General features: G+C 39.0%; 1 protein-coding gene across 5 annotated transcripts in view; it reads right to left on the bottom strand.

Moving 5' to 3' along the window:
- The window catches only part of LOC127455175 (H(+)/Cl(-) exchange transporter 5-like), a 44,947-nt gene that overhangs the window by 3,122 nt on the left and 18,863 nt on the right, over window positions 1-22,962 (bottom strand). For all 5 annotated transcript variants that reach the window (XM_051722844.1, XM_051722854.1, XM_051722862.1 and 2 more), the window contains 6 exons: window positions 13,229-13,435; window positions 12,705-12,785; window positions 4,577-5,143; window positions 4,207-4,393; window positions 3,126-3,524; window positions 2,338-2,554 (listed from right to left, as the gene is read on the bottom strand). In XM_051722844.1, the coding sequence (XP_051578804.1) occupies window positions 2,338-2,554; window positions 3,126-3,524; window positions 4,207-4,393; window positions 4,577-5,143; window positions 12,705-12,785; window positions 13,229-13,435 (1,658 nt within the window). The remainder of the gene's footprint in view (window positions 1-2,337; window positions 2,555-3,125; window positions 3,525-4,206; window positions 4,394-4,576; window positions 5,144-12,704; window positions 12,786-13,228; window positions 13,436-22,962) is intronic.

Raw genomic sequence — 22,962 nt, 5'->3', positions numbered from 1 at the left:
AAATTCTGAAGCTCCAAAAAGCACATAAAGGCAGCATAAAAGTAATCAATATTACTCCAGTGGTTAAATCAATGTCATCAGACTTGATATAATAGGTGTGGGTGAGAAACACATCAATATTTAAGTCCTTTTTTACTATAAATTATCCTCCCTGCCCAGTAGGTGGCGATATGCACAAAGAATGCGAATCGGCAAAAACAAAAGAAGAATGTGAAAGTGGAGATTGATAGTAAAAAATACATTAAATATTGATCTGTTTCTCACCCACACTTATAAAATATCACTTCTGAAGATATGGATGTAACCACTGGAGTTGTATGGATTATTTTTTTGCTGCCTTTATATGCTTTTTGGAGCTTCAAAGTTCTGGCCACCATTCACTTGCATTGTGAGGACAAACAGAACTGAAATATTCTTCTAAAAATCTTTGTGTTCTGCAGAAGAAAAAGTCAAATATACTGTATCTTGGAAGGCATGAGGGTGAGTAAATGATGAGAGATTTGTCATTTTTGGGTGAAATGTTATTTTTAAGTTTTAGGTAAGCTTAGGTTCTGTATTAATGAAACGCTGCAACAGAACTGCAGAACTGTTGTTTTGACACTCCACTTGTTGATCAGAATCAACATACCGCAACTCTGTTAATGCAGTGTAAATGTGGCCATATATGCTTAAATAGATCCAAAAAAGAAAGACCAAATCACAATTCATGAATGCAAACAGATGTATGAAAAAAAAGAATCTGAATTTATATGCAAATATCGCAATGACGCCATCGTTGTCGGTTACATTTTGAATGCTGAACATTCTATCAGTGTAAGTCTATGGAACATTTCAAAGTATAATCAAAGTTTATTGTACACAGCGAAGGCTGAAATCATGTAGAAAACAAAGTTTCAAAGAAGTCTGTTTGTCAAGCAGTTAGGACTGAATTAATTGCAGTTTGTGTAGAGGAGGCGAAGAAGAAAAAGAAGAATTATAACAAGGCCGAACAGATGGTCCTTGTTAGTATATGCATGAGAGAATCATGAAAATTGGTACAGATAAATATGCTAGGCCACATGTACAGCATTTATTGTATTGAGTTTTTATTTTCCCACAGTGTTTTTCTAACTTTCATTGTACTCGATAGAATAAGAGTGGATCACAGGGACAGAGAAAGACGAACGTCAAGTTTCATCCACTCAACATCAGGAGCTGATTAACACAAACTCACACACATACACTTTAAAAGGCAAAACAACTGTAGAAAGAATCAGCTTCAGCTGTTTTGAACAGATATGGCAGGGAGAGCGCTATTAGGCCAGAACCTTAATGAAAACAGAAGAACAGAAACCAAATATGGACTTTCACAGGACAGAAACATGCTGAGGAAAATGTCCCCATCTTAGACGTTCTGAGATGGGGTTTTTTTAAGCGCTGCTACAATGGACATAGCCTCAGCTGCAGTGTTGAGTCATATACACTCACTGAGCACTTTATTAGGAACACCTGTACACCTACTTATCCATGCCATTATCTAATCAGCCAATCGTGTGGCAGCAGTGCAATGCATAAAATCATGCAAATACGGGTGAGGAGCTTCAGTTAATTTTCACATCAACCATCAGAATGAGGAAAAATGTGATCTCAGTGATTTCGACCAAGGCATAATTATTGGTGCCAGATGGGCTGATTTGAGTATTTCTGTAACTGTTGATCTCCTGGGATTTTCATGCACAATAGTCTCTAGAGTTTACTCAGAATGGTGCCAAAAAGAAAAAACATCCAGTGAGCTGCAGTTCTATGGACGGAAACGCCTTGTTGATGAGAGAGTTCAACGGAGAATGGCCAGACTGGTTCGAGCTGACTGAAAGGCTACGGTAACTCAGATAACCACTCTGTACAATTGTAGTGAGCAGAATAGCATCTCAGAATGCACAACACGTCGAACCTTGAGGCGGATGGGCTACAACAGTAGAAGACCACGTCAGGCACTTTATTAGGACCACAGAGTTCCTAATAAAGTGCTCTGTGAGTGTAGATCTGTTCCAAAACCTAGTGAGCAGCCTACATAGGCAACTGCCTTCTAAGGCAACATCCTAACTGAACTAGAACCTCAAATGTGACAGATTTGGAATGCTCTAAATAGGTAGCAACTCCACGCACCACACAAATAGCACCCCTCACATGTAGCACATCAGAGACGCAACTCACGATTGATTCCAAGAGTTTGATGTTAGCATGTTGCTAAGCTAACAGTGTGAAGGAAATGAAGCAACAACTCTGCCATGCAAGCATCTCATCTACTCCTATAACAGATCATACTGCTGTACACCTCATCCACACCCACAAACTCACCCATTCTGAGTGACGAGGCACTGTCGCAGGCCGAGCTTGCGGAAGATGTCCACCACGATTTCCATGGGTGTGTGCACAGTGACGGTGAAGGGGCTGAGGTCTAAGATGCTGTACAGGTTGACAGCAGGAGGACCGTTGGGTGACGAGGGTGGAGCACACTCGGTGAACAGGACAGCAGACACGCTGACTATGCCCTCCTGATGTCTGCGTGCATTTTCTGAGTTGAGTAAGAGTAATGAAGGAGTAGAAGACAGACAGACAGGGGGAATTACAGACAGACAGAAAACTGTAAATTACAAAAAGTTTTGTCTCAGAGCCAACAGAAATTCACAAACAAGCTGATGCATACTGCACACAAAAATGACAAGAACTGGCTAAAATTGTTGGCTCCAATCTGTTTGGCTGGCTGCTTTAAAATGTCCTGGAGTCAGGGTACAAATGTTTTTATCAGTCAGCCAGGAAACAAAGTTGCATTTACAAGGCGCCAGGCTGACAAAGTTTGTGAGGTTTGTGGTATCAAATCTTTCACAATATTCAAGTGTTTTAGTTTGAGACATTTAGTAGCAAGTAAACTCGATATCCTCAAGCTTGAGCTTTACCCACTCCCTAAATATATCAAATAAAAAAGGAACTATGCTTGGTAATTTTAAATTTTGGTCAGTCGGCCAATTTCAACGGTTTTTAGCCAGAGAAGTAAACTGTAATGTGGACCAAACTTTATACCAAATCTAAATAAGTGGAGCATCGCATGAAAAAAAAAGAAAAAAAGAAAAGAAACATACACACACCTAAGGATATGACAAGATCCCTCCTCAACACAAAGCCCACCAGTCTCTGAGACTGATGTGAGATGACCACAGGAAAGCCGCTGTATGTGGTGTCTGCGATGAGCCTCTCTACCTCCTCTACCGTCATTCCACTCTGTGTCAGCACAGACAGCGGTGGGTCGCTCCGCCGTGGGTGCATCACATCCGTGGCAAGAGTCTGGTGGCGGAATTCCTCTTTAGGCTCAAGGAAGGGGTAACCATTGAGACGGATGTGGGCCTCATAGATGCTCTCACGACCCAAAGCATCCGAGACCCATTTACTGGTCATAGCGGCAGCCATGAGGGGCACGATGTACTCTAAACCACCAGTCAGCTCAAACATGATAACCACAAGAGAGACTGTCATACGGGTCACACCACCTGGAGAGGGAAGCAAAATTAATAATAATTTTTTTGGGGCTGGGTGATATATGACATATTCATGATATATTCTGATTGATTTTCATGATGTAAAATTTCACAACATTGAGAATATCATGATTTTAATGAACTTTATATTAGATTAGTTTTGTGATCCTTTCTTGGCTTGCATCTTGCAAGCATAAAATTGCTAAAATGGATTAACAGCATTAATACCATCTATGATTTGAATTTAAAGGAATAGTTCACCCAAAAATGAAAATTCTCTCATCATTTACTCAACCTCATGGCATCCCAGATATGTATGACTTTCTTTCTTCTGCAGAACACAAATGAAGTCTTATGGATTACTTTTATGCTGCCCTTCTGTACTTTTTGGAGCGTCAAAGTTTTGGTCACCATTCACTTGCATTGGATGGACCTACAGAGTTGAGATATTCATCTACAAATCTTTGTTTGAGTTGAGCAGAAGACAGAAAGTCAAACACATCTGGGATGGCATGAGGTTAGTGAATGATGAGAGAATTTTCATTTTTGGGTGAACTATTCCTTTAAGAAAAGCAGGAACAACACTGGTAAATTCAATCATTTCCATGAATCAGTTCGAACTGTCCATTTAAATTAATCGATTCAAAAATCATTTAAATGCATTTCACATGGATGCAGCTTAATCACCCCTCACCCAGACAGGCTGCAGCGCCCACCATGGCATATAGACCCGGTGTGATGCAGTCCGCCCCAGGAGAGCACCAGCCTCTGAAAACAGTCCAATCATGGTGGTAGATGGCCAGTTGCTCCATACCAACACCAAGCAGTCGGCCAGCTATGGCGCCCACCGCCATACTGGGGATGAACAGTCCGGATGGCACCTGGAGAGAACAAGGGACAACAGAGAAGTCGTTGATAAAGACGGAGCTTAGCTGATACGCAAGCAGTTTTTTGACTCTAGATCATTAGAGGGTTTGAAGGTCTAATCATTTAGCTTTTTCTTTCGGAATCGTCCAAAAATTTTTATTTGTTTTGTTGACCACTACATCTAAAAGGTCCATTACCTTCATGCCAAATGTAACCACAGTGATGAGCGCCTTAAAGACCAGTGCCAGTGCTAGCTGCCAAATTGCCGTATAGAGCCCTGGTCCCGCCACCCGATCTGCCAGACTGTTAATGCCATCACTAGCATTCAAGCTTCCTAGCCCATTTTTGCTGTTGTCGGTATAATTGCAGAGCTTCGATGAGTCCAGCAGACCGCAGTCGTTGAACAGCTCAGAGATCAGCTCACTGCTGCTCATCTGTGTGTACTCATTCGGAAATGCCAGTAAAGCTGTGACCAGGGTCACCACCAGAACCTCCACGACAGGGTAGTGCCCAAGGCAGGTGCTCTTTCGCCGACGACACCAGGCAATGTTAGCACGAATGAAGAAAGCTCCCCAAAGGCCCCCAAAGATGCCTAGTAGAACAAAAGGTATGAGTTCTAGAAGGTGCCAGGGAGTGTGAAACTCCACGTAGAAAAGAACCAAACGGCTGTTGCCAAAGGGATTTATAGAGCGAAGGGTGAAGGCTGCAACCAGTGCAGCGAAGAAAGAACGCCACAGAGTCTTCAGAGGGAAGTAGTAACTGACCTGAAAAACAGAATAAATGTGAGAGAGACTGTATCGATTAACCTGAGACATCTGTTTGATGTGAGTTTTCATCTTTAAGATGTATTTTTAAAAGCATTTGCTCTCCTGCAATATGTTAACAAAACATTCCCTGTTGCAGGTTAGAACAGCATATGGATGTTTTCACAACATGTATAATTTCAAATGTATCTGAATCAGCTCTTTTTAAGAAGTTTGTACACAAAAATTATGCATACAACAGAATGCAACTCTGACAACACACGTTCTGCATGTCACTCAGACATCTATTTGATGTGTGCAGTTTCATCTACAATATGTACTTTATGCATGCTTGATTATCTCAGTGTTGATAAACAGTGTCCTTTCGGATGTTGGATCCACATTCAGCAGATGTTTTCACAATGTTCAGAGTTTATTCAGAATGCATGATAATTCACTCTTTTTAAAGGGATAGTTCATCCAAAAATGAAAATACTGTCATGATTTACTCACCTTCATGATGTTCCAGACCCTTATGAGTTACTTTCTTCCATGAAACGCAAAAAGGAGATATTTAGCAGAATGTCCAAGCTGCTCTTTTCTATTCAAATGAAAGTGTATGGTGATAAGGAAAAGCCATGGTCACCATGCACTTTCACTGTGTGGAAAAGAGCAGCTTGAACATTCTACTAGATAACTTTCATTTTTCAGTTAACTATCCCTTTTAATTTATGTAAAAGAATGCAATGCTTATAGGATACAATTTTTCTAGGTAGTAGAGCAGACCATATTAAATCAAATAAAACAAAAACAAACAAACAAAAAACTCTAGTAAAATATAATATTTTCAGTTACACTTTACAATAAGGATCCATTTGATAGCATTAGTTAACAACATTAGTTAACATGGAGTTACAATGAACAATAGTTTTACAGCATTTATTAATCTTGGTTAATGTTAATTTCAACCTATAGTAATACATTTTTAACCCTCCTATGGTATTTAAAAAGGGCACCTCCCTTTGGTATTCATGGTAATTTTTGCCTGGAAGGGTCTGATGTGTAACCCTTTTTTTTTTTTTTTTTTTTTTTTTGGATGATGATGATGAGGAGGAGGATGATAATGATACCATTTCTTTTTTCCCTGAAGAACAAAAAAAAAAACCTATGGATTTCTTTTGGGATCTTTTGTTATATTGATCTTATTTACATGTACATTTCTAAATTTGACCATTAATTTGCATATACAAATAAGCAATTATTATTTAATTTAATTCAGAACCTACACTTCTATAAGTTGAAACATGAAGAAAATATGAGAATGTGACATAAATTGGAGGCAGATTGCTGCCATCTGGTGAACAAAATATAAATAACATGACTTGAAAACCACGTTATGCCAGTAACAGCCAGTAGATGGCTGTAGCCACCTACTGTGTAGTCCGATGGCTTGTTGTAACCTAATTTTATATTTTACCACAATATATGCATTTGGATATATATTTAGACATTATAAACCTATTGTTTGTCAAAGTTTAGCATTTTAAATTGATTTGAAGCATCCGTTTTTGCAGTTAATGTCATTATGCTTGCAATCAAACCTGACCATGGCGTAACAAAGAGAAGACACAGAATAAGCATTTTTCTACCAATTATTTCAAACATAAAACATATATAACATGTAATTGCATAATAAGTAAATGCATAATAATGTCAAGAAAATGAACATCAAGAAACAGAGTAAACATTGCAATGTCAAACTTTCTGTAGTAAAAATGTATTTAGCAAATGTGTGTGTGTGTGTGTGTGTGTGTGTGTGTGTGTGTCAGATTCCTTTCATTTGCTGTAAAAACAACAGATGACTTGTAATGACAATGTAAAGGGGTTATAAGGGAAAGGAGGAGGCGAGAACCGGCTTGACAATATAAATAAAATGTAATGATGAACTTCAACAAAAACACATAAACACAAAAAGGGCAGCTGCCCATAGTTCTCTCTCTCTCTCGAACTGCCATCTCCGGTTGCCTTTATCCCTCGCTCGCCTCATCAGGCTGATTGGGGTCCGGGCAGGCATCATTCCAGCCTGGCCCTGCACTATAGACAACAATGACCAAAACTTGGCTGTAGAGCCCCACTTAGGCCCTGTTTCTACCTGGTATTAAAGGTGCACTCAGTAATTCTAATCCAATACACTTTTTGTAAAATTCTGTAAATATCTCCTCACAGTCTGCTAGCTGACCGTTCTGTGGGTGGCCTGAAAATATATCTAGTATTTGTGCACAGCTCTGGCTCTGTAAATGGGACAAAAACTAAGTGTATCGGACTGATCCACACAACACTACTCCAGCCAATTAGCAACAGGGGGTGGTTCTTGCGCGTGCACAGGATGGGGGAAGGGGCGAGAGGGAAATTCATTAGAAGAGCGACGGCAAATCTGGCTGATGCGAACTTTCTAAACTCCAAGGGGGACAAATGGCTGAGAAACAGACCAAGAGAAAAGGGTCAGACGAATATAAACAAAAACAAAAAAAAGCTTCAGATTTTCATGCTTGTCATCTGTGTTGATATCAGACACACTAAAGAAGATCCATGAAGCTCTCGTGATTGTGTATGTATCCACATTTTTAATTTTCTTATCAGATGGTTATTTCCTTTTAAAGCTGCTTATAACCGGCAAAGTTTAAACTCTTGTTTTGGCACAGCGGTTGATTGACAGGTGAGGGGTGGTACTTCACTGTTGCCAGGACACATACAGGACGGATTACTGTTTACACCTCAAATGCGATGTGGACACATACGATTTTGTATGTGGTTTCTGTGATCTGATTGCAAAATGTTTTAGACCCTATTTAGACCTGTATTTAGGGCTGTCCACATGTGATCAGTTCACCAGAAACGCATCTTAATACCAAGTGGAAACAGGGCCTTATTGATGTCCTGATTCTGTGTGTGCATGTGTGTGTTCTGCATTGTGAGTGTGTTATCGTCTCTCCCCTTCATTTCTGAATGTGTTTAGCATTATGACTGATTGTTTTTTTTGACAAATGTAAAAAAAAAAAAAAAAAGGCTGTGTTATTGTCTCACCAGTTCATTTTTGTGCGTGTAAGTGTGTTTGTGAGTGAGTGGGTGTGTGTGTTCATTTTGCACTGAGGATGTTTTAGTCTCACCCTCTAATTTCTGTGGGTGATTGCATTTTGGCTGATTTATTGATTGTATTTGACAGATAAAAAAAAACATTGCTCTGCTTTTTGGTCTTTCCCATTCATTTTCAATGGTTGGTCAATTTTGACTGCGAATACCAAAAGGGTCACTTTTTTTTAATTTTTTTTATGACCACTTAGACTTATCGAATCAAGCACAATTTTTTTGTACCTGTATCTTCAGATGGCAAATAGAGGAAAAGTCACCAAGTCTTGTACTGCTCATATAAAAGGAACCCACTTTTTTTTTTTTGCCATTAACAATTTTATTGATTCCAAAATTAAAATTAACACAGACAACACATGAAAACTCGGAATCAACTTTTATCCATATATGCCCAACTCGGTACACCACTCATAAAATGAGGGTGCACCCGGCGACTTCCATCCCCTGAGTATCACCTGCCTGCTGATCATCACGCAGGTAAGGACCCAGTTTTTTATGTGTTTATTTATAATATAAATACCCGCCCCATCACCCAAAATACAAAGTCTGTGGAAGAATAAAATCTGAGTGTCCAAGACCTCGCAGACAAATCTCTGAACCCCAGACCAAAACTCCTGAATCTTAACACAGGACCAAAAAACATGGGCCATGTCCCCATCCTCCAACCGGTATCGCCAGCAAATAGGTGTGTCTTTAAGGCCAAGCCTGTACAGTCTAGAGGGGGTCCAATAAAGACGATGCAGAATCTTAAATTGAATGAGGCGCACACTTGCATCCCTAGACATAGACTTGACATTTTTAAAAATCCTACCCCATTGTCCATCTTCTAGTACTAAATTCAGGTCTCCCTCCCATAACTTCTTAAGAGATGTTAGAACCCTGTCCCCTAGACTCTGAATTAGCCAGGAATAGTACGCTGAAGCTTCATGACCTTTTCTAAAAGCAGCAAACAACATCTCAAGAGTGTCTGCCTCTTTAGGGGGCTGCGTACTACACCCAAAGGTGGTACAGAGTAGATGGCGCAGCTGTAAATACCTGAAAAATTGAGATCTGGGAATCCCAAACTGCTGTATAATATTTTCGAAGGATCTCAATGCTCCATTTTCATACAGGTCACCCAGTGTAGTAACACCCTTCTCAATCCATTCTGTCCAGCAGAAAGGGGACTTGTTAATGCACAATTTCGGGTTTAACCAAATACTTGCGGCAACGTTCAGATAAATGTCAGAGTTGAACACAACTTTTGTCCACACTAAATGCATGCGTGAGATGACAGGATGTGTCTTTACTTCTCTGGAAAGCTTGGTGGAAAGACTTTGCAATGGCAAGATAGGGGCAAGGAACTCCTGTTCAATAAAGAGCCAGGGAGGGGCTCTCTCAGATGGAAATGACCAATGTGCCAAATGTCTGAGACCAAAAGCATAATAGTAATACAAAATCTTGGGAAGACCTAACCCACCTTTGTCAACTGGCCTGTGTAACTTGTTAAAATGCATCCGAGGACGTTTACTATTCCAAATAAAGGATTTAGCAATACTATCAAATTGTTTAAAATAAAAGAGGGGAACTTCAATGGGGAGAGACTGAAGTAGGTAGTTAATAACATTAACCTTACCAATCATAGATAAATGTAATGAAGCCCACCTGCCCACATTGCCTGAAAAACTTTTCATTAAGGGGTCAAAATTAACTAATTAATTAGCTGGAAATAAAATGCCCAAATACTTAATGCCCTGTTTGGGCCACTGGAAGATGCCCGGCTGGAAAGCCATTACTGGACAGTATGCTGTCAGAGCCAAAGCTTCGGATTTAGATTGACTCTGTATCCCGAAAATTTAGAAAAGGAACTGATAATTCTGTGGAGGCAAGGCATAGATCTAGTGGGGTCGGAGATGAATAATAAAATATAATCTGCGTAAAGTAAAAGCTTATGCGCCATACATCCCGCCATCATCCCTGGAAAATCATCTTCCCTTCTCATCACGGCTGCTAATGGTTCCAGGTCAAGACAGAACAATAATGGGGAAAGAGGGCATCACTGCCGAGTGTCCCTATCCAGAGTAAAATAATCTGAAATTAATCCATTTGTTTGTACCGCTGCTACAGTGTGTCTATAAAGTAACTTAATCCATCCAATAAAAGTATTTCCAAACCCATACATTTCCAAAATCTTAAATAGATAATCCCATTTTACCATATCAAATGCTTTTTCGGTGTCAAGTGAGAAGGCAGCGACCGGAGTCTGATCATTCACCACTGACCACATGATATTAATGAGACGCCTAATGTTATCAGAAGAGCTATGGCCCCGAATAAACCCCACCTGATCTATATGTATAAGAGATGTCATAACTTTACTTAATCGGTTAGCCAGAATTTTTGCCAAAATTTTAACATCTAGCTGGATCAGGGAAATTGGATGGTAACTTTTACACTCACTTGGATCTTTGTCCTTTTTAAGAATCAGAATTAAGAATTTACTGATCCAGGCTTGCGTCCTGGTTGGGGGAAGTTTTCCATTCTTTAATGATTCTGTATAAACTTCTAACAAAAGTGGAGCCAATTCTGTAGCATAAGATCTAAAAAATTCAGCAGCAAAGCCGTCTGGCCCGGGAGCCTTGCCTGTAGGTAAAGACTTAATTACCTCGTCAAGCTCTTCCAAGGTTATCTCAGAAAAAAGATAACTTTTTTGCTCAGTCATCAATTTAGGAAGTTCTAATGGTTCCACAAATTTTCTAATATCTTTATCAGTAGACGAAGACGTGGAGCTATAAAGATCAATATAGAATTCTTTAAAATCATTATTAATATCAATGGCCGAGGTAAAAATTTCACCACCAGCAGATTTCACTGAGGGAATGGTAGAAAAAGACTCTCTCTGCTTTATATATCTAGCCAAAAGCTTCCCTGCTTTGTCCCCTGACTCAAAGTATGACTGTCTTGCCCTGAATAACCAAAACTCCACTTTCTGCGACAAAATAGTATTATATTTATATTTAAGGAAAAGTGTTATTCACAAAACAAACTCCAGCCACTTGGCGGAGCCAACGTAAAAAGAAAAAAGAAACCAAAATGATGCCCAGCTTCCTCAAAAGCCAGAGTAAGTACAGCGAGTGGACCCACTCACATGAGAAACACCCAATGGTTTACTCACCAATTGATTCTATAAAAGACATTGCCTGATTGGGACATGTAAATACTTTGCGACCGTCCTTCGTTTCTATTCTCAGTTTGGCCGGAAACAGAGCAAAAGTGATCTTTCGCTGATGTAAGAGTTTCTTACATTCCTTGAACCGATCGGGTTTCTCTCTTGTCGAACTCGCAAAGTCCAGGAACAAGAAAATATTATGGTTCTTCCAAGAAAGCTTCCCTTTACTCCTCGCCTGGCGCAACACAAGATCTTTATCGGATGATCTCAGAAATTTGGCCAGGATTGATCGGGGCCTTTCTCCCTCAGCTAATCTGTGAGCTCGCTCGATTTCCAGTTTATGGCCTGTTATGTTGAGCAGACTCGGGAAAAGCTCATCTAGGAATTTCACCATATCTCTGCCCTCCACATGCTCAGGAATTCCAATAATTCGAACGTTATTCCTGCGGCTTCTATTCTCAAGATCTTCAAGCTTTTCAAGGAGATGTTCCAAATCAACTTTGGTCGTGGGCGGATTAGCGGTTAATTCCTTCTCCGAAGACTCCAGACAATCGATTCGTCTCTCAACATCAGTCACTCTTGTAACTAACTCAGAGAATTTTATTTCCATCGCCGTAATCGATCGACGTATTACAGCGAGATCCTCTAAGTCAGCAAGAACCTTCGTCAGAATCACCGACATGTTGGACAAATGACACTGGATCCTCTTCTCCCGCCGCGCCATCCAAATCGAGTCCCTGGTCTGTAGGCCTGTCGGGGCTTTCATCCTGAACACGTAAGTGTCTTTTAATGTCTCCAGAGCCCGAGGGTTTTGACTTCTTTGCCATGTTTTGCCTCAAAGAGCAAATGTGTAACTGGGTGTATCAAATTTCACCAGATTATAACATGAAAATAATTAAAAATTTAGCAAAGTGTGCAGAGCTTGTCGCTCACAGGTCTGCTTCTTGCATGGCGTCATGTGACCTCTAAAGGAAACCACTTTTATTAAATGAGAAATTTATTTCTGTCAAAAATAACCGAATACCACAGGAGGGTTCAAATCAAAAGTTATATATATGTAAACATTATGTTAATGCACTATAAACTAACATGAACTAACAATGAACAATTGTATTTTTTTAACTAGCATTAACAATGATTACTAAATGCTGTAAAAAATGTTTTGTTCATTATTAGTTCATGATACCTAATGCATTAACTAATGCTAACAAATGTAACCTTACTGTAAAGCGTTACCAAATTTACTTTGTGTGTGGAAGGACTGCAGAAATAAAAAGTGCTACTCACCTCCTCCAGACTGAAAAGCACCCCTCCAATAGGAGCACCAAACGCAACAGACACCCCCACTGCAGATGCTGCAGACAAAACCTGACAAAAACACACACACACACACACACACACACACACACACACACATTTACCTTATTTACAATCCATTACAATCCCATTTTAAGTAAAATGTATAATAAAGAGCATATTCATCCTCCTAAATTCATGAACACGATGAATTATAAAATCCTGATGCACTAGAAAAGCTTTGCCTGTTTAAAATTTCTCTTGCCTGTCCAGATTGGAACTGGTAACTTCCAGCACATCAGCTAACAGAGACCAAGCCAAGAGACTTATATCAATGTATTACATTACAAGTTTTGATCCAAGACACAAAATACCCTCTCCCTCCTTCCTTCCTCTCCCAAGCCTCACTCTGCCTCCCTTCTAACCATTCCTTCAGCGTATCCCATACTCCCTTCTTCCTTATCTCTCCATCACTCCATTTCTCCTTTCCTTATCTTCATCCCTGTTCCTCTCACCTCTCGTCTCTTGGCCTCATTCCGACAGTATTTGGTGAAAAAATGGCAGAGGATGTTTGCGCAGCAGCAGGCTACATGAACCAGTGGGCCCTCCTTCCCCAGACTGAGGCCTGACGAGACAGCCAGCACCAGTGTGATGGTCTTTATGATCAGAGTCCACTTTCCCAGGTACCCTCGGATTATAAAGCCACTCAGGATGGTTTTGATCTGCAGGAATTAAAGACAGCATTCTAAATCATTTTATGTTTTTTGTGACTTTGAGTATGTGTCCGAGTCCATAGCTTTGAAGCCATCTAGATGCTTCTGTACTCCTAAAGGTTTAAAAGTACTTTAGCAGATATACACATTTAAAATGCAGTCTCTCTCTTTCCAGGAAAAATTACCAAAAATATAGATGACTCATTTTTCACAACACTGATTTGTATCCAATCAGATGCTCTCTAGAATGAGCATGTCCCTCCCCCTAAAACTACCTGTAATTGACAAGCAAGTTACAAATTATTGTTAATGGCTGTGAAATAAATTGAAGGCTATATTGGGATAGTCTGCTGTAAGTTATGATATGTCATTGTCAATGTTATATGTATGTTTCAGGAAGTAATAAGGAAAAATGTGACAAAAAAACACTCCTGCTTATTGCATTTATGTCAGTGGGAATTTCATACACTAATACTCACTGCAGTTTGGCCTCGGAGTGAAAGAAATTCGCTCATTGCATTTTACTAATTGAGACCTTTCCAACAATATACACTGGCAGCCAAAAGTTTGGAATAATGTATAGATTTTACTCTTATGGAAAGAAATTGGTACTTTTATTCACAAAAGTGGCATTCAAATGATCAACATGTATAGTCAGGACATTAATAACGTGGAAAAATTACTTTTACAATTTGAAAAAAATGTTCAGAACTTCTTAAACTACTTCAAAGAGTTCTCATCAAAAAATCCTACACGTGCAGCAATGACAGCTTTGCAGATCCTTGGCATTCTAGCTGTCAGTTTGTCCAGATACTCAGGTGACATTTCACCCCCACACTTCCTGTAGCACTTGCCATAGATGTGGCTGTCTTGTCGGGCACTTCTCACATACCTTACAGTCTAGCTGATCCCACAAAAGCTCAATGGGGTTAAGATCCATAACACTCTTTTCCAATTATCTGCTGTCCAATGTCTGTGTTTCTTTGCCCACTCTAACCTTTCCTTTTTGTTTTTCTGTTTCAAAAGTGGCTTTTTCTTTGCAATTCTTTCCATAAGGCCTGCACCGGAGCCTTCTCTTTACTGTTGTACATAAAACTGGTGTTGAGCGGATAGAATTCAATGAAGCTGTCAGCTGAGGAAATGTGAGGTATCTATTTTTCAAACTAGAGACTCTGATGTACTTGTCCTCTTGTTTAGTTGTACATCTGGCCTTCCACATCTCTTTCTGTCCTTGTCAGAGCCAGTAGTCCTTTGTCTTTGAAGACTGTAGTGTACACCTTTGTATGAAATCTTCAGGTTTTTGGCAATTTCAAGCATTGTATAGCCTTCATTCCTCAAAACAATGATTGACTGACGAGTTTTCTAGAGAAAGCGGTTTCTTTTTTGCCATTTTTGGCCCAGTATTGACCTAAAGAAATGCCAGTCTATTGCATACTGTGGCAAATCAAAAAAAACACCAAGACAATGTTAAGCTTCATTTAACAAACCAAATAGCTTTCAGCAGTGTTTGATATAATGGCAAGTGATTTTCTAGTACCAAATTAGCAATTTAGCATGATTACTCAAGGATAAGGTGTTGGAGTGATGGCTGCTGGAAATGGGACCTGTCTAGATTTGATCAAAAATGACTTTTTTCAAACAGTGATGGTGCTGGTTTTTTTACATCAGTAATGTCCTGACTATACTTTGTGATCAGTTGAATGCCACTTTGGTAAATTAAAGTACCAATTTCCTTCCGAAACAGCAAAATCTGTACATTATTCCAAACTTTTGGCTGCCAGTGTATAAAACATGGCTAGCTCATTTTTTTATATTTTTACCAACCAAGTATGCTAATTAATTTGTAAGCAAATAAAAAAGTATTATTTAAGAACTGATCGAATTGGGAGTCACGTGACGCCATGCGAGGTTCGGACGTGTGAACGGCGAGCTCTGTGCACTTTGCTAGTTTTAACACTATTAATGTCATAAGCCGGTGAGATTCGATACACTCTGTTCCATAACTGTTCTAGGAGGACAATATGTCAAAGAATTCAAAATCCTCGGGATCTGGAGACATTAAAAGACACTTACGTGTTCAAGCTGAAACCCTTGACAGGCCTTGAGCCCGGGGGTCGGAGAAATGAGGAAAATTCGGCGAGAATTTAGAGGGATGGATGCCAGTTGGCGCTGTCGTGCGCAGGTTTTTCTTTTTTCTGTTTGTTTGGCTTGGGGGGGGGAAGTTTGAGGTTTGATTGGTGCACTAATGTTGGAATGTGGTCTTTATAATTTTGTTTTTGACACACAATCTATTTTTTCTAATATGTCAAAATGTAAAATGTTAATATGAGTGGATTGTCTCTCTCCACGTGGAATGTGAATGGGTTGGGGCACCCCATAAAAAGAAGGCAGGTTATTTCTCTTCTTAAGCGTAAGAAATATGATATAATGTTTCTTCAAAAAACGCATCTTTCCCCACAGGAAGCTGTTTTGGGAAGATATGGGGTGGACATGTTTTCTTTAGTGCTGGCTCAAGTAATAGCAGGGGAGTCATTACACTGATAATGAAGCATCTACAAATCAAATGTCTCAAATAGATTAAAAGATAAATGAGGAAGAGTCATTATTGTTTTAGCAGAAATTCAGAGGCAAAGTCTTATTTTGGCTAAAGTTTATAGATCTTGAAGGGATGTTGCAAGCCGCTGGCACCCCTCATTATATGATATTGGGAGAAGACTTTAATCTATTGATGGACTCAGTCCATCATAGTGAAGCAAAAGTGTGTAAGACCCCTAGAGCAACATTGATGCTTCACAGGATGTGTAAAAATCTTGGTCTTACAGATATTTGCAGACTTTTGAACCCATCTGGTAGGGACTATAAATTTTTTTCATTAGTCCAAAAGATTTATTCTAGAATAGATTTTATATTATATATATATATACAGTGTATATGTATATATATATATATATATATATATATATATATATATATATATATATATATATATATATATATATATATATATATATATATATATTATATAAATCCCTCATTTCATCTGTTGTTGATTGCTCAATTGGAATCATTTTAGTCTCAGATCACACCCTGGTGAGTTTAGAGGTGTTTCCACATATGGAGAAGAGGAAATCATATAGTTGGCACTTTAATGTATCCCTTTTGCAAAATCCTGAATTCCAACAAATGTTAGAGGCTGAAATCAATGTTTATATGGATCCTCTGTGGGCGTGGCTTGGGAGGCACTTAAGGCAGTTCTTAGGGGTCGGATCATACAGTATGCCTCATTCACCACAAAATCCAAAGCACGAGAACTCATGGAGTTGGAAGGGAATATTAAAAGTGCCGAGGCAGAGCTGAGGCACCGAATGTCGTCTGATGGCCTCAGAGAATTGACCCGATTGAAATACAGATATAATACTATTTTGTTGCGGAAGGTGGAGTTTTGGCTATTCAGGGCAAGACAGTCATACTTTGAGTTGGGGGACAAAGCAGGGAAGCTTTTGGCTAGATACAGTTGTGGTCAAAAGTTTGCATACCCTAGCAGAAATTGTGAAATTGTGGCATTGATTTTGAAAATATGACTGATCATGCAAAAACAACTGTCTTTTATTTAAGGATAGTGATCATATGAAGCCATTTATCATCACATAGTTGTTTGGCTCCTTTTTAAATCATAATGATATCCGAAATCATCCAAATGGCCCTGATCAAAAGTTTACATACCCTTGAATGTTTGGCCTTGTTACAGACACACAAGGTGACACACACAGGTTTAAATGGAAAATAAAGGTTAATTTCCCACACCTGTGGCTTTTTAAATTGCAATTAGTGTCTGTGTATAAATAGTCAATGAGTTTGTTAGCTCTCATGTGGATGCACTGAGCAGGCTAGATATTAAGCCATGGGGAGCAGAAAAGAACTGTGAAAAGACCTGCGTAACAAGGTAATGGAACTTTATAAAGATGGAAAAGGATATAAAAAGATACCCAAAGCCTTGAAAATGCCACTCAGTACTGTTCAACCACTTATTAAGAAGTGGAAAATTTGGGGATCTCTTGATACCAAGCCAAGGTCAGGTAGACCAAGAAAGATTTTAGCCACAACTGCCAGAAGAATTGTTTGGAATACAAAAAAAAACAAAACACAGGTAACCTCAGGAGAAATACAGGCTGCTCTGGAAAAGGACAGTGTGGTTGTTTCAAGGAGCACAAAATCACGATACTTGAACAAAAATGAGCTGCATGGTCGAGTTGCCAGAAAGAAGCCTTTACTGCACAAATGCCACAAAAAAGCCCTGTTACAATACGCCTGACAACACCTTGACACTCCTCACAGCTTCTGGCACACTGTAATTTGGAGTGACAAGACCAAAATAGAGCTTTATGGTCACAACCATAAGCGCTATGTTTGGAGAGGGGTCAACAAGGCCTATAGTGAAAAGAATACCATCCCCACTGTGAAGCATGGTGGTGGTTCACTGATGTTTTGGGGGTGTGTAAGCTCTAAAGACACTGGGAATCTTGTGAAAATTGATGGCAAGATGAATGAAGCATGTTATCAGAAAATAATGGCAGACAATTTGCATTCTTCTGCACGAAAGCTGTGCATGGGACACTCTTGGACTTTCCAGCATGACAATGACCCTAAGCATAAGGCCAAGTTGACCCTCCAGTGGTTACAGCAGAAAAAAGTGAAGGTTCTGGAGTGGCCATCACAGTCTTCTGACCTTAATATCATCAAGTCACTCTTGGGAGATCTCAAACGTGTGGTTCATGCAAAACGACCAAAGACTTTGCATGACCTGGAGGCATTTTGCCAAGACGAATGGGCAGGTATACCACCTGCAAGAATTTGGGGCCTCATAGACAACTATTACAAAAGACTGCATGCTGTCATTGATGCTAAAGGGGGCAATACACAGTATTAAGAACTAAGGGTATGCAGACTTTTGAACAGGGGTCATTTCATTTTTTTCTTTGTTGTCATGTTTTGTTTTATGATTGTGCCATTCTGTTATAACCTACAGTTGAATATGAATCCCATAAGAAATAAAAGAAATGTGTATTGCCTGCTCACTCATGTTTTGTTTAAAAATGGTACATATATTACCAATTCTCCAAGGGTATGCAAACTTTTGAGCACAAATGTATATAAAGCAGAGAGAGTCTTTTTCTACCATTCCCTCAGTGAAATCTGCTGGTGGAGAAATATTTACCTCGGCCATTGATATTAATAATGCTTTTAAAGAATTCTATCTTGATCTCTATAGTTCCACGTCTTCGTCTACTGATGAAGATATTAGAAACTTTGTGGAACCATTAGAACTCCCTAAACTGACGACTGAGCAAAAAAATTATCTTGATTATGAGATAACGTTGGAGGAGCTTGGCAAGGTAATTAAGGCCTTGCCTATACGCAAGGCTCTGGGGCCAGATGGCTTTGCCGCTGAATTTTTTAGATCTTATGCTACAGAACTGGCTCCACTTTTGTTAGAAGTTTATATGGAATCATTAAAGAATGGAAAGCCCGGATCAGTCTGATTCTTAAAAAGGACAAAGATCCAAATGAGTGTTAGAGTTACCGTCCAATTTCCCTGATCCAGCTAGACGTTAAAATATTGTCAAATATTTTGGCTTACCAATTAAGTAAAGTTATGATATCTCTTATACATATAGATCAGGTGGGGTTTATTTGGGGCTGCAGCTCTTCTGATAACATTTGGCATTTCATCAATATCATGTGGTCAGTGGAGAATGATCAGACTCCGGTCGCTGCCATCTCACTTGAAGCCGAAAAGGCGTTTGATATGGTAGAATGGGATTATCTTTTTAAGATTTTGGAAATGTATGGGTTTGGAAATACTTTTATTGGATGGATTAAGTTACTTTATAGACACCCTCTAGCAGCGGTACAAATAGATTAATTTCAGATTATTTTACTCTGGATAGGGACACTTGGCAGTGATGCCCTCATTCCTCATTATTGTTCTGTCTTGCCCTGGAACCATTAGCAGCCACGATAAGAAAGAAGGATGATTTTCCAGGGGTGGTGGCGGGAGGTATGGCGCATAAGCTTTTACTTTACGCAGATGATATTTTATTATTCGTCTCCGAACCCACTAGATCTTTGCCTTGCCTCCACAGAATTATTAATTCCTTTTCTAAGTTCTCAGGATACAGAGTCAATTGGTCTAAATCCGAAGCTTTGGCTCTGACAGCGTACTGCACAGTAACGGCTTTTTAGACGGGCGCCTTCCAGTGGCCCAAACAGGGCATTAAGTATTTGGGCATTTTATTCCCAGCAAATTTGTGTGATTTAGAGTTAATTTTGAACCTTAATAAAAAGGTTTTCGAGCTATGTGGGCAGGTGGGCTTCATTACATTTATCTATGATTGGGAAGGTTATTGTTATTAAAATTAATTGTATTCCAAAATTCAACAATCTCTCCCTGGAGATGCCCCCCTCTCTTATTTCAAGCAATTTGATAGCATAGCGAAGTCCTTCATTTGGAACGGTAAACGTCCCAGATTACATTTCAATAAGTTACATAGGCCGATTGACAAAGCTGGGCTAGGTCTACCCGAGATTTTGTTTTATTATTATGCATTCGGTTAATTGGTCACTTCCACCTGAGAGAGCCCCTCCCTGGTTTTGTATTGAACAGGAAATTCTTGCCCCTATTTCGCCATTGCAAAGCCTTTCTATTAAACTAACTGGAGAAGTTAAGTTACACCCCGTTATGTCGCATTTGCACTCGGTATGGACAAAAGTGCCAAAGTGTTTGATTCGGACATTTATTTAAATGTTGCCTCGAGCATATGGCTGAACCCAAAATTATGTATTAATAAAACCCTTTTCTGCTGGTCAGAGTGGATTGTGAGGGAGGTTAATATGCTTGTGACCTATATGAGAGTGGAGTGTTGAGATCCTTTGAAAATATGGTTCAACATTTTAGGATTCCCAGATCTCAGTTCTTTAGGTATTTACAGCTGCGCCACCTGCTCTGTACTATTTTTGGGAGTAGCATGCACCCCCATAAAGCGGCAGATACTCTGGGAGCAGTGATTACTGCTTTTGGAAAAGGTCATGAGGCATCAGTGTATTACTCCCTGCTAATTCAGAGTCTGGGGGACAGAGCTTCAACTTCTCTCAAGAGATTATGGGAGAAAGATTTAAACTTGGTATTGGAGGAGGGAGTGTGGGCTAGGATTCTAAAAAATGTCAAGTCTACATCTAGAGATGCAAGGGTGCGCCTTGTGCAATTCAAGATTTTACATCGATTCTATTGGACCCCCTCTAGATTGTATAGGCTTGGTCTTAAAGACACACCCACTTGCTGGCGATGCCAATCAGAAGATGGGGACAAAACCCATGTTTTTTGGTGGTGTTAAGATCCAAGAATTTTTGTTGAGGGTTCAGAGCTTTGTGTGTGACGTATTGGACACAATTTTCATTTTGCCCCAGACTCTGTATCTTAGGCGATGGTGCGGTCATTAATATAGAGGATAGACATAATAAATTGGGTCTTAGCCGGAGTTATGATCGGCAGACGGATCATTCTCAGGGGATGGAAGTCAGCTGGAGCACCCTCAATTCAGGAGTGGTGCAAAGAGATTGGCGGGATGGTGGCATTCAAGGAGGTGATATATAGAAGGCTGGGAAAATGGGATTTGTTTAATAGGAAGTGGGGTAGATATTTGGCCATTTTGGAGGGTTCTCGGAGAGGGGCAGTGGAGAGGGTTTTGTAGTTTTAAATGTGTATGTACATTCTTATTGTTTTTTGAAAGCATACTTTTTTTAAGGTTTTTTATGTTCTAATTAATTATGACCATTAGAGTGTCGGGGAGGGGGCTTAATGTGTATAATTTGATTCAGTATTTTCTGTTATGTTTATTTATTTTGTGAACGGAATCAATAAAAATTGTTAATAACAAAGAATTGGTAGAATCAGCTATATGCATTGTAAAGTTTATTAATGTATTACATAATTATTATTATTTGTAAAAAAAAAAAAATGCAGAAAGTGGCCCCCAATAGTGCAGTATAAGCTCAGTTCAATTAATCTTTCTATAAATAGAAAATATATATTTTTAAAAATATGTAAAAAAAAATAAAAAAGTACAAAACCTGTCACAATTACTAAAGATGTTGACAAAACGATCTAAATACAATATCTTGGGATAATATATGCAATATAAGAGATTTATTAACAATCTTAGTGGGCCGGTCATTTGTGACAAGGAACACAAAAGGTGTTAACACAAACGAAAACAACACAAGGGTTAAAGGATTTGTTTTGAAATTATCCCTAAACTAGGAACTAGTTCCCTTACCTAGACTTGAGGAACAGTTATCATTTATTGGATCAGATATTCTTAGCATATGAACACTTCTTAAAGAGACTAGTCCTGTGTCTCAATTCGCTCCCTAGCTCCCTATGTCATGAATCAGAATATTGTGAACATGAATTCAGGCACTGCTAAGGATACTGATCCACTGAACATTTAACGAGCTCGCGCATTCAAGCACAGCTGTTATTAATCAGCTCCATCGCTGTATAAATGACACTATCGTTAATTTTCATTGAAGATATTCAAACGTACAGTGTTATTATAACATAAATGACAAATAAAAAAATACAAATATATTGGAGTGTATTTTAAACCTTCTTTTAACAACTCAAATATTTAAAAGATTGTTTCATTTTCATGGTAATTATGAATGAATGACATTACAAACAACATATCTTTTAAAGAGAAAATAAGGTTTGGACTTCATAGTTTAACACTTGTGCTCGTCTTCTAATGACTTAAGAGACTTCAGAAGACATGACAACGTTTCCGGTAAGGGAACATATTGAGCAACGATACTCCGTTTTTTACGGTGCATTGTGGTATTTTTTAGGGAGTGAACATTTCAGTGTACTGGAACGATTTTGCGAATGAGACAGCCCTTAAAATGACTGACTCACTGATCAGTGCCCTGACTGCTGAACTAGTGAACTGACTGAGATGCACAGATCATTTTAAAATTATACTGGCCTTAAATCTCAACAGATAACTCCTCCTTAATTTAAGTCAGTAGTACCTGTTTAACACATTACAGGCGAGTCTCTGTGTATGCTGAACATAAAACATGGTGTCAGAGGTCAGAACCAACAAAGAATCAGAATCAGTTTTATTGCCAAGTATGCTTACACATACAAGGAATTTGTCTTGGTGATAGGAGCTTTCAGTGTACAACAATACAAAAACAATACAAAAACAGCAGCAAGACAGAGAATAACAAAAAATAGTTATACACATATGTACATACACACAGACACACACACATACATAGTGCAATCTAATACAAATCTGTTATCTGTTATGTACAGTGCAAATATAAATCTGTTATGTAAAGTGCAAATGTTTTTTTTTTTTGTTTTTTTTTCCCAGAGGAATGAAATGGCAGAAGAGGTTGGATGTGTTGGATAAATATAAACAAAGACTAAACTGTGTATTGCACATAGTTATTGCTCAATGGGGCAATTCAAC

Source organism: Myxocyprinus asiaticus, chromosome 2 (assembly GCF_019703515.2).
Source record: "Myxocyprinus asiaticus isolate MX2 ecotype Aquarium Trade chromosome 2, UBuf_Myxa_2, whole genome shotgun sequence".
Lineage (NCBI taxonomy): Eukaryota > Metazoa > Chordata > Actinopteri > Cypriniformes > Catostomidae > Myxocyprinus > Myxocyprinus asiaticus.
The sequence above is the reverse complement of the archived record's forward strand: the minus strand, read 5'-3'. Positions and strand labels throughout refer to the sequence as shown.